Genomic DNA, 20,770 nt, shown 5'->3' with positions numbered 1-20,770 from the left:
CATATATTGAACCCGAGTGACTTAGGCCCATAGTCAGTCATGATTTGATCGGTAAAATAATATATGGTACATTTATTGAAATGCAGAAGGGACGTTGAAAATATTTCGTTTAGGTAATGTCGAAATCAGAGCGAAGGAAGGACGACAGACTGGAGCCTGACGGATTAGCTCAACACGACAACTTTTAGCTACTTCACAGCAGGGAATATCATTAGTTGGCGTACAAGGAAATACAGAGTCCACAAATAAGTCTTGGTCAGTAAGAGGAAGGGGGAGAGTCATACAAAGGAAACTCACCACATGAGTAATACCTTGGGATATTTTTGGCAGGACGGAAAGTCCGTGACCTCATGGAAAATTACAGCGGCTGAGTGTACGTTCGCTAGCCTAAGTTCGAGCAGGTGGAGATTTAAATCACGTGACCGCTTGCCGGCCAATAGTAAAAATTTGATGGGAGACTCAGGGATACCATCTTAAGGAATGATGGATGAGATATTTTCGTAACTACAAAAGTATTCAGTAATAAATTATTATGAGTACGCGGATGAATGTACTGAATTTATTAGATGTCACGCATGGAAAAATAATCAACACTTATTGGCAAATTAATTAAATTGAAGGCTGGATTTCTTGGAAACCGGACAGCTTGAATCTCATTGGCTGAAAGAAGACCACGTTGTCAGGGACGCTTACAAAGGCGCGAAATGTGAGGAGCTAAATCCGTCCATATCTCCTAAATCTATGATCACCAGGAGTTCATATTTTATCCAGCAGATATGCTAGCGGAGTGGATTAATTTGATGTAAATTTTAACTTCCAATTCGGAGTGCAAGTACCGATATTAAAAATCCACCCCCTCCCTCAGGGGTATGACGTCAATGAATCCGCGGGAAAAAGGCTTCATCCATATATACGGGGCAAGGGATCCTCGCAGCACACTTGTCTTGAATCGTTGGAGCTGAATTGACGGTCGCCAGCACACGTGAATTGAATATCGGGAGCTGAACTGTTGGTCGCCGGTAACTTAGAATTCTACGGACGTACAGTCATTTAATGGCGCGAGCATCCGCCAGTGTTTGTAAAGTGTGATCGCGCTCAAGCAACATGTTAAATCTGGAAATAGTTAACGTAGGATAGTGTTTGTTATTTATGAATATCAGTGACGTAAAGTAATTACCCTGCAAGAGAGTAGTATAAAATATATCACCATAAGTACGTACATAATAGACTGTGTGACGAACAGTACTTTAAGGAAGTAGTAGCCTGTACTTAGCTATACCGAACCGATGTCATGAACACGTCAAGAATGCCGTATAAATCGGGCGTATCGCGACGGGCGTAATAGTTGACACCTCGTCGTACGTGTCCAGGTCCATTGTGCGGTAGGTGGACGAAGATTAAATAGTGTAAATATATTAAATTCTTGGGTCTAGGATAGTAATTTGTTGTATCCAATTTAAAGTATACAGTGTTAAAGTTGTAGATGGTGAAGGTTTGTGGTAATCAAGATAGGAGTGTAAAATGGTAATGTGCCAGGAAATCTTTTGTGAAACTACGCCATCAAGAATGGAGGAGTAAAACGCAGAGAGGGGCCGAATGGAGCCTCTCGTCTGCAAAGCTGCAATGGAATACCGATAACTAAGATGAGTACTAAACTGTAAATAATATTTGGGAAATGTTATCGTGATGGGAAAAATGGGGATAATTTGATTATACTTGGTTACCTTCTGTAACAAGATGGGTCGCTTAACGACCCCATCCTAAATTTGTAGCACGGACAGTAGTAAATCATAATAATGTAAATAATCGGGTCTTTTATGTATTCAGTTTGTTGGAGATGTAAATTTGTATATATAGTGTAGTACGTTAAGTCATGCATGCATTCATATTTTCTTTGTAGTCAATAATTTTCTTTACATTTTGATTTTGATTATGCTAGTTAAATAAGACCCGATATGTGCTTTTATGTTTTGTCAATTTTAACGAGCCATTTAATGACATGGAAGGAAAATCCAGCTTCGCCATACCAAGTGTGTTTTGTTGTAATTAATATGGTCATATTTTCAAAGTGAAGTTGTTAAATTTGTGAGATGCGATTAATATAATATTTCCAAGTAAATCATGTCTGGAGTGTTTAGTGCCAGAATAAATCGACTTTGTAAAAGGGGTTATGCGTTAAACATTACGGGTGGACTACCGTATAACAGGCGAAATTAATATTTTTTTTAAATATTAATAATAATAATAAATAAATAATATAACTATTTTCTTTTAAGAAGATATTGTTTTTTTTAATATGATTTGGAGATAATAATACTTCATGTGATCAAGTGTTGAGTTTATTGGGAATCATCTAATGACGGGAGGTCGTTTTTTTAATTCGGAATTAAAGTGCGTGGTAATTTAATTTGATCAATTAATAATATTGAAATGTAGATCGGTGCTAATAATCCGTACATGTTATGAACGTGTGGTTTAAATTACGGTCCAATAATTGTTTTTTACGTATAAATGTCGCGTTTTGAAGTTGCGATTTATTAGCCGGAAAACGTAGGGCTAATATTACGAGACCATGATTGTCAAATTTTGGTAAATATAATTTCAAGATGTTACGATTATTTGTGGAGAATGAACTAAGGCGTAGATCCAAATGAGATAGAAAAATGTGAAAGAATCTGCAGTCAGATAATAAAAGGTCGTACGATGTCAGAAATGAATAAATAAGTCAGTTGATAATTCTGTGAGAAATAAATGAACCGACACCCCTGAGATAAATGCTAGTCTGGGACTCGGGAGGTGGACGGGTGCAATATCACACCCCCGAATTATATGTAGAAGGTAGAGATATTATTGTCAGTATTCGATTTATTATTATTATTATTATTATTAGTATTATTATTATTATCAGTATTTCATTTGTATATTTTGCCATTCATATTGGTAAGCTGGAAGATATCCACATATGTAGGTATGAGTAATTTGTTTTGCATGAGTGGGAAAACATTGCTTTAATAACTCTGGTAATTTGAATGAGTCATCTGGCTACCCCAGTGTGTGTTGTGATGTACTTGTGTCAGGAAATTCCATTAGTCATGTATATATCCCAGCCTGATGAGATGAGCTTGTTGTTGTACCAGGGAAATTTGATGATTCATGTAAAACTCCCGAGTGTTTGTTTATAACTTGGGAGAAAGAAGAGGTTTACTCATGATTGGCTAGCTAGCACCAATCCAGACGTATCATCTGAGAGGAGGGGGATGTTGATGTCTATAAAGGTTGATCATACGGCGGCAACCAGTAACATTGTAAGGGTGATTGTAGAGGTGATTGTAAAGGAACGAGAAGGAAGATAACTACAACTACAACTGACGCACGGTACGGGAAGGAAGTGGTGCTGATACACGGTACTGGAGTGACACGGCAGCAATGGATTGGACTTCAAACGTTCGTGGAGCGTAATCTTGTTATGTTCGTGAAAAGTGGCTGATTGTGGAGAGTGCTTGCGCATTAAGTATGGTAGCACTTGTGGCGGCCTAGCATTATATGTTGGTGAAAGCTTCAGACTTTCCATAAATTTATGTTGAGGATCGACAGACGTGTGTGTATATCTTTACAACAAGTGTTAAAATATGTGAACACAGTAGTACAAGGTACAGTATCTGTGTGATGTGATAACTGCCGATTATGAGAATCGGTAAGTCGAATTGATATAGAGACAGTGAAGGGTATTTATCTTCATACATGTACATTGTTCATCGGACCATCTACAAATGGTAGCTTAGTTCTCGCTTTCGTTTTCCCACGATTGTCATTATTATTGTTGTTGTTGTTGCAAATATGGAGTCTTCCAGCAATATTTTATGTGTGTATTATATGTATAATGTTGTATGTTGATGAGGTGCACATGCACGGAATTTGTTAAGAATATAGTTAGCTATTTTAGAATCAGTGTTATTGATGAACCTAGGTGCAGTTCCTACCTAATTAGTCGTTTTCAGGAGGTTAGGTAAGGCCTGCAGCAGATGTACCAGTACGCAGCATTATGTACACGCCCTGGGATATAAAGTTTATCATGTTCTTATCTAAATTCGAGGGATCCATTCTGGTGAACTCTGGCGCCCATATTACGGACATTTCGGTTAATTATGCTTATTAAGTTTATTAAGTTTTTGAGTAATTTTATTTATATATATTTTTATTCATGATTTTATTTATTATTATCATCACAAAATTATTACAGTGTTGATTAGGAGAAACAATCTTTTTAGTTTCCATTGTCATTGTAAATCATTAACCCGTAGATGAAACTAACAAATTATATCAGCTGTCAGCTCATTTGGCACGCTTGCTTTCAGTGTTATGGTCATGAACATACTACTGAAAACTATGTTGTAAGCTTACATTCTGTTTCATTAACCCATTGTGTTATCCCTTGCCTGATTACTGGTTTTTACTCTGGCAGCATACTCTGTTTCTGGTTTTACATTGCCCAATTATACTTCTCCCATCCAATATTATTGATTGGCTAGAAGCCGTGTTTCTTCGGTATCAACTTGCTAGTGTTGTTTTAAAATTTTGCATTTGGTCAGTAACGATACATTAAAAAATAACTCCAACATAGGAAGTTATTACCAAGCAGGTTGGCTGTGTGGTTTGGGTCACGTAGTTGTGAGGCTGCATTTTTGGCAGATGGTGCGTTCGAACCTCACTGTCAGCAACTCTTATGATGCCTTCCTGTGGTTTCCCATTTTCACACTAGGCAAATGCAGGGGCTGTACCTTGAGTAAGGACATGGTTGCTTCCTTCTGAATCCTTGCCCTTCCCTCTCCCATCTTCACTGTAAGACTTGGCAATATCAGAGCGACGTATGACAAATAGAAAAAAGACGTCATTAAGTACAGAATTATTTTTTTTCTTCCTGATCATTTGGACATCCTCAGATTCATCAGATCATATCAATAAAATATATTATCCTGCTCTGTGGCTAAATGGTTGGGGTGCTGGCCTGTGGCCCTAGGGCTCACGGGTTTGATTACCGGCCAAGTCGGAGATTTTTTACCTTCATTGGTTAATTCCAATTGTTTTTGGGGCTGGGTGTGTGGATCGTATTCATTAGAATTCACCATGGTTATGGCCCCATTCTCACAGATGCGTAGGTTGCCCATCGAGCATAAACTCTAAAAGACCTGCACCAGGCTTCTCCGGAGGACATACGCCATTAAAAATATATTACTACACATTGAATATATGTAGAGGCATGATTTTTTCGCATTAATTTTTGAACGATTTTGCGAGAAGGATACTAATTTTCGCGTTATTTTGCGAAATAGATATTGCCGTATCGCTTTAATTTCACTTTAATGAAATTCTAAAATTAATCATTAAAGGTTTCGTTACTATCACTGATCGTTGATTGTGGACGTTTAATTGATAGACTGTACATACCTGGTACATACTTTTGAAGCCATTTCTGGACTGCAGGGTCTTCTACCTTCTCCAGCAGGATGTTGGCTTTGAGTAGCATCGCTGTTTTTTCATGAATAAATTTTTTTTTTCACTCTTGGCTTTCTTTTGCATATCTAATGAGAGTTCTATTGCTGCCTGCTGTTTCACTGTTCGAGTGCTAAATATTCCTTATTTTTAAAACAATGTTTTGAGACAGTATCTTTTCGCGATACGAACATTACAAAATTTACACATTAAAATATTGCTTTCCGAAACGTATAAACCTTCACTCGCAAACTGTTTAGCTCTGCTGTGCACCGTAACACTTGTCGAGCGACCCATCTTCGCTACTGTCTGTGATCACTTTGTTAATTTTATCGCAAAATAATTGAATTTCACTTTAAAATGGCCTTATTGCTTTAATTTGCAAACATAATATCCATATTTTCTTAACCAGAAATATATGATTTGTAAAGATATTGCAAAATTGCTTCAAAATATTTTTTGTCGCGTTTATCGTTAATGCAAAAAAATCATGCCTCTAAATATATGCTAATGCTCTATTTAAGTGTGGGTATGAACTTTAATAAAATCTGTACTTCAGATATACTAGTTGTAAAACTCTGTTTAGAGTTTCACCTGTAATGTTATTTAATCCATATGTTTTATTTTGGTGTTTTTGTAACTAAGACAAAAAAAAAAGGGAAATTTCATCAATCTTAGCTGGATGTAGGCTGATGTGTTACGTATATGTTTTGTTTGTTGACACCAGATTGATAACTTGGCTCATCTTTCATGTTATCCAATTCAGATTTCTAAACTAGGAATACTAGGATGAATGAAAATAAGTTTACCTGATATGGTCCTTACCTTGATTACTCGAGTGCAATCAACATTAGCTTGTGCATTTGGCTAGTATTTAAATATATTTTCAAACTTATTGTGTTGTCACTTCATAATTATGTACTTTTTTTTTTTCCAGCTGAAGTGGTGTGCTTGGGTTGCACTGTATTGTTCTTGCATCAGCTTTGCCAACTCAAGAGTTAATGATGATACCAAGCAAATCCTGAGTAGTTTCATGTATGTATATATCATTTTATTATGATTAAGACTTGTTAATTGATATATTATCTCTTCAGAATTTTCTAAATACTTTCTTCATGCAGACAACTTGAAAGGACGAGTTAACTTTCACATTGATAGAACACTGAGTTGCCTACACTTGTCTCAAAGCAGTAAGCTTGCATTTGGGAGATTGTGGGTTCAAACTCTATCTTTGGCAGTCCTGAAGTTGGATTTCTTTGCCTTCTCATTTTCGCACTAGGCACATTTCAAAAGGTACTAAAATTATTTAGCCAGCCAATACTTCTCATGTTAACACATTGCAGATTGGGTGCCCTTCACCCCATGCACAGCCCCGTTCCTGGCCACTTTCTAACTACCTCCAAGCTGGAGTGTAAGCATTCAAGTATACTGTCAGAACTTCACTAGCTTTTGAAGGATTACTGTGTTTTTTCCTGGTGGCCTTCCTGAATAGTTGTTGAAATGTAGGTAGGTAAGCATTTGTTGAAATCTATTTCGGCTCATAGTTTTCGGAAATATGGGCTTTTCTGGGGGGGTCAGTTGGCCAGTCATCTTTCAGACATGATTTCTTCACCTGCCCTATCTTTATACACAGAGCAATGTTTTTTTTTAAAAATTTCCCTGCTAGTAACATTAATCCACTTCAATGTTATAGGGGATACACTGTGAGAATGTGAATTCTGCTCATAGTATAAGTTTGCCTTTTCAGCTTCATACGGAAAGAATTCCTCACAAAACATAAGTCCTGCTGCTTGTCCTATGTTTCCAGATTCCTTAGGCCTTTATACCAGGAGCACCTTCAAAATCCTCTAGCCTAGGTTCACTGTTGTCCATAACCCAGTTGTCAGTAAACACTACATTATTTACAATATTTAGAATATTTACACCCGTAACACAATTATCAGACTCGTTCTGCGCTACGTGAGTTCCACACCTTGAAGATAAGGCTATATCCTTGTCATCACTTGAAACATTTCTGTTAGAAGATATTTCATCATTGAACTCTAAATATTCAGTATCACTTGGATATTCAGCACATAATTGGCGAATAACTTCATCCTTGTCTAAACACGTGCAATCCCTGAGCGCTGCCATCTTACATAGCTCTTCGAACTTTGTAAACATGTTGTCAGGAAATGCAAAGAAAATCTATGATATGAGGAATAATCAAAAAGAAATACGACTATCGATTGTGTAGAAGCATACATAACAGGGTTCTATCACCCTTGACCTCCAAATAGTTCTGGTATATCTCAAAAGATAGCACTAAACTTCAGTCTGCTGGGTCCGCTGCTAACACGAGATAACTCGGGACCGGTCCGCAACGCTCGGCCAAGCAAACACGAGTTTTCTCGCGACCAGTCCACATTATGTTAATTTAATGTATTACTAATGCTCTGCTGTCATAGAAGGTTCTTTTAATCAGTGTATAGCTTGTCATAATCATTGTTGTCTACTACTCGTTTCAGAGTATACAAATTCTCCTGTGTACAATCCACTAGACTCAATGTTATTTGGGCTTACACTTCTGATGACTGAGCAAGCTAATTCTAGTGTGAAACGTGCATCCACACAGATTGCACTTGATGGATTGAGGAGGACGAGGCTGCACCTGACAGGGTATGTGTAACTGTCATTTGACCTCTTTATGCCTGTGAGGCTCTTGCTCAAATAGTTCAACAGCATTAGAAGTGGTTTGGTGCCAAAGCAAGTGATCATTGGCAAGTATATCCGGTTGATGTTTGTAATCTTCATGGTTTGTTTAAGCTTGTCTTTATAATACTTCAAACGGGCAGCACGGGGTCTTGTGCCTGAGAGAATTTCACCATAAAGGAATTGGCGAGGAAGCCTGATGTTGCTCACATGGCACACATGCCCAGTCCACCGAAGCAGTTGCCCATTGATAGACGTTTCTTCACTGTTCGTGCATGCTTTCTCAAGAACGGCAGGATTGGAGACATGATTCTTCTATTTGATATTTAAGATTAACCCTTTCACTCCGGTGTAACGAGTATGGTGGCGTGGCCCTCTGGACATGAGCAGCGAGTGGCTTACCGAGTCCGCTGTACAGGATACTTGTCTCTCTCCGCTCTCCCGTTCGCATACAGCTTGCGACGTGAGGAGAGAACAGAAAGAGGTTAAATGTATTTTATTTTTAATGCAGAACTCCACCTGCAGCCACCTTCTGAGAAAAGTGTCTATTAGTCTCTTCGCACAGAACAGTTACAATACTCGTGTTAATCAACAGCTGAAGGAATCTTAACATCCTAGCATTGTCCAATAAACTTTTCAGTCCGGAATTAGCTGTGTCAAAATTATGTTTCTTCGGATTCAGGTACTTCTTTTTTCAATTTAGTTTTCTGCTCTATGATTCAGGCACCTGGTCTTCATCCTCACTATCTTCATCTTCAGTCGAAACATCAAAGTAGGCCAACCTTTTAGACGATGAAGCGGTAACTGAAGTAGAAAACGTGCCTGAAGTAGGTGTGATTGAAGTTGTTCTGTCACCAGATTCAGGTGATAAACTACTATCGTCATCTTCTTCAAAGTCACTACCCAATATGATGGCAAGAGCTTCCTTTGCAGTGTATCTTTCCTCCGTCATCAGGCCTTTCACAATTTAAAAGCGATTGAGAGCTAAGTCAAGAAGCACAAGCACATCAGCACAGGGGAGCAACTAGGTGCGAAGTGAGTAGCATACCGGACAAATTGCTTTCGTCTTTGAGCTCGTTGCTCCTTTCATCTGGTGATCTTAGCCATAACTATGGACTCCCAACACAGCCAAGATAGACCTCCAAGGACGAACTTCCCCAGCAGTCTATCGTAGTGAACCGGAAAACAGCCGAAAGACACAAGACTTCTACAGCAGTCGACTGGCTATGAGGCACAGCTCAAGCACGACTGCTGCAGCAGTCCACCAGCTGTGCAGCACAACTCCCTCCTGACTGGTAGAGTAGTCGACCGGAGTGATAGGGTTAAACAAACTTTCTGCTGATGAAAACATTCAAGTTCCTTGATGTCACAGCAGTACAGTGTCCATGTTTCACATCCATAGAGTACCGATGTGATGATGACTGCTTTTTACACCATAAGTTTGATATGAACGTTTAGGTCTTTATTGCTAAAGACCTGCTCGGATAACCAACCAAATGCCAAATGAGCGGAGTGTGTTTTCCACATCATTTTTTGGGGTGCATCATTTAGACTAGATTCTTCCAAGATACGAGAAGTGATCTATCTGTTCTAGAATGACATATGAGACAAAGACATTGAACTCTGGAGATGGGGACAGTGTACTGTATTGCAATGCAGACGGAAGCGAAAGACATCCTCCCCTCGTCATAGGAAAATTCAATAAGCTACGATGTTTCGGTGCAAGTACATGGCCTCTAAAAATTCAAACATTATCGTAATCCAAAAAATAAGGCACTTGCACAGGGAAGCCAGCATAATTTGCCCTCGTCTTTGAATAGAGTTTTTTTTCTTTCGTTGCATGAGGTTATGTTTGCCAGTGATTTATCCAAGTGCTTTATTTGAATAACGTAAATTGACCTTGTTGGATACATTTTGGAAATAGTCTTTTTCCATGGTATTTGAAAGGTTTAAACTGTGAATCGGTGTTAATTGCTTGCAGAAACAGGTCTTACAGATGGTACAGCAATCTCCAGTTCTTCATTTGACATAAACACTTCCTTCGGATACTTAGCCCAAATTACATTATGCATTCCCCGGGAACAATATTTGGTGTGGGGATTTTAACGTCCCCTACGTGATCTTGTAAAATAGTACTTACATTCTTATTCCCATTAGAAATGTCATTGTTTCACTCTATCCAACACTTTACTAGGTCGTTTCTTCCGGCGACTACAAGTCTCAATTCTTCTGCCCACCTTCGGATACTTAGCCCAAATTACATTATGCATTCCCCGGGCACAATATTTGGTGTGGGGATTTTAACTTCCCCTACTTGATCTTGTAAAATAGTACTTACATTCTTATTCCTGTTAGAAATGTCATTGTTTCACTTTATCCAACACTTTACTAGGTCGTTTCTTCCGGCGACTACAAGTCTCAATTCTTCTGCCCATTATGTACACTGATAATAACACAACCTCACAAATTCCAACCTCAAAAACTAAGCTGCTTGCACTAAGTAGATACTGTTATTGTTTATGGATCATTTATAATACACTTATTACAAATGTAACATTTAAGAAATTACAGAAAAGCAGAGTAGGCCTAAAACACGAATGATAAACACAAAACGTAAGATCACAACTCTTTGTTTGGTTATGCCTATGTTACTCTTTCAATGGAAGGAATTTTAGTTCATTTTATTTTTTCAAAATGGTTCTTCCTAAAATTAGGGTGCGGGGATTATTCGCGTAAATACGGTATTTGTCATTCTTTTCACATTGCCGGGTAATGACATAGTCAAGAATATGCTGGTGCTTAGAGCGTGGGTGCATCCACAAGGTCTTGAAACAGTTAGGTAACTGGAACTGAGTATTGGTAACAGTTCATGCTCAGGACATAGGCCGAGAGGCAGTAATACATGGTGTTGAATTTTTGACTACCACCTATACGATCATATTTTTTTTTCATAGCTGATTCGCTCCCAATTCTGACATTGAAATCACCAAGCAATAACAGTTTGTCCTTAGGTGGTACTTTGCAAATGAGTGCGCTCAGCTAGTGATAAAACTTGTTTTAACATCTTCATCAGCATCTAGATTGGGGGCACACGAGGAGATGAGAGTGATGAAAATTCCTCTGTGAGTAGTATATGGAGAGTCATAAGCCATTCGCTGATTGGTTGGGGAGGGGGGCGTTTACCAGTCGTGTCTTTACAGCAAACCGAACACCATGCATACGAGTCGCACCTTCCTCCCTTCTTTTCCCTTTCAAAAGATGGTGTAGATGTATCATGGCCTGACTCTGTCTATGACGTCCGGCTCCATAGCTAAATGGTTAGCGTGCTGGCCTTTGGTCACAGGGGTCCCGGGTTCATCTGTCGGATGGAGACGTTCAGCCTTGAGTAGACCCCTTGAAGCTACTCAACAGGGGTAGGCTGTCCGACTCGTTGGCTGAACAGTCAGCGTACTGGCCTTCGGTTCAGAGGGTCCCGGGTTCGATTCCCGGCCGGGTCGGGGATTTTAACCTTAATTGGTTAATTCCTACGGCACGGGGGCTGGGTGTGTGTGTTGTCTTCATCATTTCATCCTCCTCATGACGCGCAGGTCGCCTACTGGCGTTGAATAGAAAGACCTGCAACTGGTGAGCCGAACCCGTCCTGGGATATCCCGGCACTAAAAGCCATACGACATTTCATTTCAGGGGTAGGCTATGTGCCAGCACTGGGTTTCACCCTTTCCCTTCCTGTTATCATATATCGCGTCATTCATTTCATCTCAGTCACTCCTCTGAGGAGTATAATTGGTATTATAAATTTACTCATTCGGAACTTATGCACTAGCACTAGCCATGCATCTTGGTGGGTATGCCATTTACCAACTGAGGAACCCAACTTGGCACGCTGGGGCGAAACGCTGGCAACCAGCTGGAAAATTTATACTGTCCAATAACGGACCAACTATATTGGTATTATAAATTTACTCATTCGGAACAAGTATTTCAGGTTCCCTATGGGAATCAACATCTTTATCATCCCCTGATGAGGTCGTAAAAACTTGCCCCGAAGATTCACCTTACTTCACACCCAGCGTTTTAGAGAAATGGGGGTAAGGGTTGGACACACAATGATGAAATTTGAGTAAAAACTTTCCTTGAATACACTTTGATGAGTTATTTTTAATTTCTCTCTGTTCATTATAACTTTTGATTGGTATGCTAAATACTCTGCTAATCATGTTATAATAAGCAGGTTTTTCTGAGAACCATCTTAACAACACTGACGTCATGCCATCTTCCCTCGCACTTTCTTCACATTCCGCTGTTCTGCGCTCAGTGCGCTGAAGACCGATGGTGTTGCATGGCTACCAATGTAATGAATGCATAGTTTATTAACAATGATGTGGATGGAAGGATGGTGTCGTCAACTGTCAGCATTTCCACATTTGAGCAGACGAGAGTCCCTTTAGCAGGGTTGTATCCAGGCGTCAAAAGCAATTTGGAAAGAAATTTTGTATTGGGATTCTTGGTTTCTTATATTATTTCACGATTGCTTACTGGAGTGCAGTAGTATCAGTTCCGAAGGCACATGCTGTGTAAGTTACTCGAGGAGCTGGCATTGATGGTAGGACAGTGCATGTGTTTTGTGCATGATGTGCTCAGGTCCTCTTTGATCATCTTGTATACCACTGTCGATAGTGCACGTTCCTCGGATGATGGATTGTTTGAGAAAAACCTCCAGCATAGCTTACATTGTCTCTAGATTTAAATTCTCTCTATTTTTACTTCAAGGACGTCTTAAGAATGTAGTGTATGCTGAGCTGGTTCTGGACATAAGAGATTGTGGAGTGGTATGTGCATGCCACCTGTAATTCTGTTTGAAATTAACCCCTAGAATCTTGTAGAGTGTTTGCCACTATGTGCCTTGGACTTGACTCAGGGTGATCATTTCATGTATTGACTGTGATGGACCTATTTTAAGTTTACTGTGCATTTCCAGAGATGTTCATAAGAAATTCTTGTTCCTGGCTCCCACTTCCGAAGTTCATTCTCATAGTTTCTGTATTGATCCTATATTGAAAGGTATTAGTGGACAATTTGGGTGTGTTCACTGCAGTGTACTGTACATTGAAAAAAGTCATGTAAACTATGTCATTGTTCATGTTTCATTTTAGGAATGAGAACTTAGCTTTAAGCATAATTTTGTTTGTATGAATTGTTCTGTGATATAATTGTGTTACTAAAAATAACTAAAACTCAGAGATACGAACATTGGTGGTTTACTGAGTTTAAAGTAACTTATTGGTTTACCCTTTGCTGGCAGATAATGTCAGTAATATATTGATAGGTTGTTAATAATTTAGCTAATTTGCCCAGAATGATATGTAGAACAGTTCATAAATTTAAGGGATGTGGAAAGTTATGAGTTCCACTTGGGAAGTTGCACAGGATTATGGAATAACCAGCATCCTCTAATTTAATTTCACATATTTAGAGTGCATTCTGGCAGTTATGGGGAAAATGACAATGGAAGCATCCAGAATACTAGGCAAGGAGGAAGTCGATTCACAGATGAATTTCAGGTGGGGAATTTCAAACTGGGATAGATCCATATGCTTGTGGGTCGATGCATAAGTTCTTATATTTTATTTTATTTTACTGTCACTGTCACGCACTGTAAATCACAATCACTCAGTGATGTATTCACCTTCACTTTCTATGACCTTCTGCCAACGTTCAGGTAGCAGTTGAATGCCTCGCCTGTAGAACTGTTTTGATTTTGACTGGAAGAAATCTGTTAGCCATTGGTCAAGAGAAGCTTCGTCAGGAAACACTTGCCCCTGAATGTGGTTAGAAAGAGAGCGGAAAAGATGGAAATCTGAGAGGGCAAGGTCAGGGAAATATGGAGGTTGAGGAAGAGGTTCCCAGCCAAGTTCAGCAATCGCACGTTTCGTCAGTTGTGCTGTATGTGGACGAGTGTTATTATGGAGCAATAAGACTGGTTGTTGTCTTTGTCTTTTGTTGTCAATAGCAACAGCAAGCCGTCTTCGCTGGTCACTACACACAGCAGAGGTAATTGTTATGTTTTTTGGAAGAAGTTCATGGTAAAGATTGCCATCTTTGTTCCACCAAACACACATGATTTTCTGTGGATGGACACTATCCTTGTCACGGGGAGTTGCTTTTTTTGATGGGCTGAGCCACTCTTTCCTTTTCTTCATGTTGACATACAGGCATAATTTCTTGTCACCAGTGACAATGTTCGAAAGGAATGCTTCGTGCCTATCACAAGCCAACCGGTGCCGGGCAAGCAATGACAAACATGTTTACTCGTTGATTTTTGTTACTGTCACTTAGCACATGTGATACCCATATACCCAATTTCTGTACCTTACCCATTGAATGCAAATGGCGTACAATAGTTGACTGATCACATTAAAAAACTTGCGCAATTTCCCGCGTTGTTTGATGAGGATTTTCATGAAGCAACTCATTTGAGCGATTTTCGTCAAAATCTGATTGTCTTCCAGAACGTGGATCATCAGACAAGTCAAACCGTCCTGCTCGAAAGTGGGAAAACCATTTTTGTGCTGTTCTTTCAGCAATTGCTTCATTCCCGTACACTTCAGAAATTGTTCTCGCAGCTCCTGCTGTACTGGATCCTCGGTTAAACTCAAAGAGTAAAATGTGTCAGAAATGCTCACTTTACTCAACTTGACATTCCATATCCGAAATATACACAAATAATACTTCACAATCAAGAAAACCTGTGTTTTACAATGCACAAACTCCAAACTCAGTTAAAATAACAGAATAACGATAAGCAATCCCAAAAGAATACTGCACAAACTTATGCATCGACCCTATATGATGATTGCATTTAACCCGTGAGAGGCCGCATAGAATGTTCGAACATCAGTAGTCGCTCACGGAGTTTTCCTCCGTGATTATGATAAAGACTAAGATAGCTTCACTTATGATATATTTGTGTCACAAAAGATATTTCTTTATTCGTGGAATATTACAATAACATAAATAAATACTGATAGGCGTCATACATCTGTGTTAAAATATTTTTTCATACCTTTTGTTCAAAAATTAAATCTAGAATTAATCAAGTTTATTCTAACAGTAACATAATTTTTATAAAGCTACGTTATATTTTACAGAAGTATAAGGAGTCATTAAAACACCAAGAAAACACAATAATTGCCTGCTTTAACAATGCGTGACATAACTAATTACATAATTACATTGGCAGTTTTCCACAAATTTCTTGAACATTTCTCGGATTGGCGCAAGTGTATCAAGCGATTTACGTTCCTCTCTGCTATTTATATCCTCGTATTTAAGAACTCGTAGTAAGAACCTGAAACGCTTGGGAGTCATACAACTTTTGAAAGAATTCTGCACCAGTGCTATCTGATGCCCAAAGATCTTCCAAATTCAGGTGAGCAGCTTGCAGAATTTCTGACATACACAAAAGACCAAAGACGACATAAATTTCTGCAGTCATGTTCACGTCTCTTTCCCGCGAGTAATTACGGTACTTTCATTTTTCTCTATCCATATGTTTGTAAATTTGGTTATGTCACTCATCACATCGCCAGTGAGGAAGTTTCCACACATCTAGTGGAGAGCACCTTTCAACGACTTGTCTCCATACTTGAGGTAAATGGGTTTGTATTTTATTGCGAGCAAGAGTCCTATCATTTTTAGACAGTGTGTGAACGTTCCAGTGTGTTGCTCCACCTCTTCCGGTATCACACAGGTTGGTTTATTGCATTTACTTCATCTAGTTTACCTAGTTCCTGTAATTCAGCAATATAAATTTGTAAATTTTGGAATGTGAGTAGTCTTCCAACACATTGGCATCATCATCAATTGGCGTCTCTTCTGCCACTTTAGTGAAGAACTGTCTTCCAAATGGACCTTCCTTATTTGCATTTAGCAGTTCTTGCTGCTCCTCACATTCTACACTGACCAACAGTCTCCAAATCTTGCGTTTTCTTCTTCCATGTCAATGCAGAATGTCGGAAAGCACTACACTAATGAAATATTTACACACTGAGCATAAATGTTGGTATAATTTCCGTAACATAAGAAGTCGCACATGGAGGAAAACTTCCAAACGGAAGAATGCTCCTGGCATTGACGAAAACTGGGCTCACATCGACAACGTGATTGTTGTTACATGCTATCCACTTCATATCCGTATCGACTATATGATCCAATTAATTGAAGGAACAAGAATCCACCTGATCGATACTTTCACTTTTATTTAGCCTTAGGCTATTTCAATAGACATTAAATTAAAAGTTCAGAACATGTTTCGAATGCATTGCATTCATCATCAGCTGCTTACATTTGGCAAAAGTAAAATTAGCTAAGATCAGTCTCACAGTTTTCTTAAAACCTTAAAAACAAGTGTTAGTAGAGTATGTGTGAATGGTTGTGGGGGGGGTAGAGGGGGGGGGGGGGGGGTTGCATTGAAGGCGATTGTTAGTTAAACTATGACTTATTATTAAAAATCTTAATGTTAAAAACACTGATGGACTAAAATATAGTTCACTATAAGTCTTGTGAATTTTCCATAAGTTTGTTGATTACTGAAGAACTTGTATGCACTATGTGAAGTATTTCTGTTGAGCTATTGGTAAAAAGTTTCCTTAAGAAGGCATCCGGTGTTTTCACGTCTCTTATCTCCTGTTGAGTGGAGAGGTGTGGCTTGTTTCGATAAAGTTTGCTATTTGTAGTTTGAATTGAAAAAAGTTGGATCGTCTGTATCACGACCCTTGTCTTGCGTGTTTGTTCAGCCGGATTAAACCCACTCCCGTAGTACGGGAAGTTAAACAAACACGCAAGACAAGGGTCGTGATAAAGACAATCCAACTTTTTTCAATTCAAACTACAAATAGCAAACTTCATATTCGAAACAACCCACACCTCTCCACCCAACAGGAGATAAGAGACGTGAAAACACCGGATGCCTTCTTAAGGAAACTTTTTACCAATAGCTCAACAGAAATACTTCACATAGTGCATACAAGTTCTTCAGTAATCAACAAACTTATGGAAAATTCACAAGACTTATAGTGAACTATATTTTAGTCCATCAGTGTTTTTAACATTAAGATTTTTAATAACAAGTCATAGTTTAACTAACAATCGCCTTCAATGCATCCCCCCCCCCCCCCCCTCTACCCCCCCCCCCCCCCACACACATTCATTCACACATACACTACTAACACTTGTTTTTAAGGTTTTCAGAAAATTGTGAGACTGTTCTTAGCTAATTTTACTTTTGCCAAATGTAAGCAGCTGATGATGAATGCAATGCATTCGAAACATGTTCTGAACTTTTAATTTAATGTCTATTGAAATAGCCTAAGGCTAAATAAAAGTGAAAGTATCGATCAGGTGGATTCTTGTTCCTTCAATTAATTGGAACGTGATTGTTATAAGAAATAAATTGACAAGAGGATCCACCTTTTCAATACAATATATCAAGTAAGTGATATTACATCAGTCTTGGGACTAGTTTCAGCCACTTAGTGGCCATCTTCAGCCAAATAAAAATTAAACATATTATGTGATAACTAAAACATAGGTATGAGAGACGAAGAATAATTATAACGTTAAATTACATTAACAAAATAATGTTTATGGTCTTCTTGTCATGGTATGATACTTGTGCGTGTTCCCCTACCCACTCCTTTGTTACATGGCCTGCCTGCTTCCTCCAGCAAGGCAGTGCTTGTTTTACATCAGACATTCGTATTGTGACCCGCGAGTTTAAAGTGTAGAAAAACACTGTTTGTGTACTGTTGTTAAGTGAAAACAGATGAGCACTCATCAAGATGTAACTTAGTGTATGGTGTTGTTAAAATTTGTCTGCTTTAGGATCTTCTGGATTTCTCTTTGTGAAAGTTGGCAGGTATGGAATTTTCTTGTCAGATGAAATGGACTGATTGTGTTCAAGATTGGAAGCAACTACCTATGATGTTGTTGCATCCAAATCTGGAAAGGACACTGAAATTTTGAAGCTCAATAACAAAAGTAATCTGGCTGTCTTGTGTAATAAGACTGAGTTTACTCACCACCTGACACCTCTCACGGCTGACTCACACCAAGCTTCCTACTGCGCTAAAAGCTGCTTTCCTCCTAGTGTTGTATCTGTGTGTGCCAGCAAGGTTTGCATGCATGGTTGAACCAACAATAAAAAGAGTGAAGAAAGGGTGCCTCATGAATACAACGGAGAACCTATATATTTTCCCTGACAGGTTCTGTAGGCCTAATATTACTGTAAACATAATCTGAATGATAACATAGAAAATAGGAATACTTTATTTGATTCAATGCCTACCTTATTAAGCCTACTCGGCGTCAAGGGAAAGGAGAAGGTGGTAGTGTTTCACTTTGGTACTAACAACGTAAGGCAAGCAGGTATAAGTACCAACATAGTTGGGCATGTATGGGATCTGGTAAATGCAGCATGGATGAAGTTTAAGGAAGCGGAGATTGTTATCGGTGGAATACTGTGTAGGAGGGATACTGACTGGAAGGTGATTGGGGATTTAAGTGAGACTATGGAGTGGGTATGTGGGAAACTGGGAGTGAGATTTCTAGATCCTAATGGGTGGGTAGGAGACAGGGATCTGCACTCAGATGGCCTTCACTTAAACCGCAGTGGTACACATAAGTTAGGAAACTTGTTTAGAAGGGTTATAGGCAGGTACATTCAGGGAAACGGGGTGGCCTAGGGAGCGGTGTTAAGCAAACAGGGAACTGGAAATCAAGTAGGGATGACATAAAAATGTTAGTGCCCAATTGTAGAAGCATTGTAAACAAAGGAATCGAATTAAGTAATTTAATAGATATATACTTACCATATATTGTAATAGGAGTTGAATCATGGCTGAGAAATTATATAATGGATGCAGAAATATTCTCATGAAACTGAAGTGTGTATTGTCGAGATAGGATAGGAATGGTGGGAGGGTGAGTATTAATTCTGGTGAAAGAAGAATTTGTAAGCTACGAAAAGTTCAGGATGAAAAACATGAAATTCTGGGTGTAAGGCTCATCTCTAAAGATAATAGGCAACTTGATGTGTCTGGAGTGTACAGACCAGGAAAGGGTAGTGCTGACGCTGATTCAGAATTATTTGATAAGATAATCAGCTATGTGGGAAACGATAAGAAAAGGAACGTGATTGTAGCGGGTGATCTCAATTTACCAAATGCCAATTGGGAAGGTAATGCAAACGACAGGAAGCATGAACAGCAAATGGCAAATAAGTTAATATGAGAAGGGTAGCTGATTCAGAAAGTGATGGAACCAACTAGAGGGAAGAATATTCTGGATATGCTGCTGGTAAAACCAGATGAGCTCTACAGAGAAACCAAAGTAATAGATGGTATTAGTGATCACGGAGCTGTTTTTGTCATAGTTAAAAATAAATGTGAAAGAAAGGAAGGTATTAAAATTAGGACTCTTACGCAGTACCATATGACTGATAAAACAGGTATGAGGGAATTTTTAAAAAGTAACTATGATCGCTAGAAAATGGTAAATAAAAATGTAAACAGACTCTGGGATGGGTTTAAAGCAGTTGTTGGGGAATGTGAAAATAGGTTTGTACCTTTGAAGGTGGTAAGGAATGGTAAAGATCCACTATATTATAACAGAGAAGTAAAGAGACTAAGAAGGAGGTGCAGGTTGGAATGAAATAGAGTTAGAAATGGTTATGGAAGTAAGGAGAAATTGAAGGAACTTACAGGAAATTGAATCTAGGAAAGAAGTCAGCTAAGGATAACATGATGGCAAGCATAATTGGTGGTCATACAAATTTTAGTGAAAAATGGAAGGGTATGTATAGGTACTTTAAGGTAGAAACAGGTTCAAAGAAGGACATTCCAGGAATCATTAGTGAACAAGGGGAGTGTGTATGCGAGGATCTTCAAAAGGCGGAAGTATTCAGTCAGCAGTATGTAAAGATTGTTGGTTACAAGGATAATGTCAAGATAGGGGAAGTGAGTAATACTAAAGAAGTATTAAAATTTACCTATGATAACAATGACATTTTCAGTAAGATACAAAAGTTGAAAACTAGGAAAGCAGCTGGAATTGATAAGATTTCTGGGGATATACTAAAGGCAATGGGTTGGGATATAGTACCATATCTGAAATACTTATTTGATTATTGTTTGGTTGAAGGAGCTATACCAAATGAATGCAGAGTTGCTGTAGTAGCCCCTGTGTATAAAGGAAAGGGTGATAGACATAAAGCTGAAAATTACAGACCAGTCAGTTTGATATACATTGCATGTAAGCTTTGAGAAAGCATTCTTTCTGATTATATTAGACATGTTGGCAAAATTAATAACTGGTTTGATAGAAGGCAGTTTGGGTTTAGGAAATGTTATTCCACTGAAGCTCAGCTTGTAGGATTTCAGCAAGATAGAGCAGATATCCTGGATTCAGCAGGCCAAATGGACTGTATTGTGATTGACCTATCTAAGGCATTTGATAGGGTAAATCATGGAAGACTACTGGCAAAGATGAAGTGCTATTGGACCAGAAAAAAGGGTGACTGAATGGGTGGCTA

At 38.7% G+C, this 20,770-nt stretch overlaps 1 protein-coding gene across 1 annotated transcript in view; it reads left to right on the top strand.

Annotated features, from left to right (window-relative positions):
- Positions 1-20,770, top strand: part of LOC136863981 (protein Asterix) — a 142,727-nt gene that overhangs the window by 88,595 nt on the left and 33,362 nt on the right. Inside the window, exon 3 of the mRNA XM_067140449.2 lies at positions 6,428-6,525. Coding sequence (XP_066996550.2) covers positions 6,428-6,525 — 98 coding nt within the window. The remainder of the gene's footprint in view (positions 1-6,427; positions 6,526-20,770) is intronic.

This window comes from Anabrus simplex, chromosome 2 (assembly GCF_040414725.1).
Source record: "Anabrus simplex isolate iqAnaSimp1 chromosome 2, ASM4041472v1, whole genome shotgun sequence".
Classification (NCBI taxonomy): Eukaryota; Metazoa; Arthropoda; class Insecta; order Orthoptera; family Tettigoniidae; genus Anabrus; species Anabrus simplex.
The sequence above is the reverse complement of the archived record's forward strand: the minus strand, read 5'-3'. Positions and strand labels throughout refer to the sequence as shown.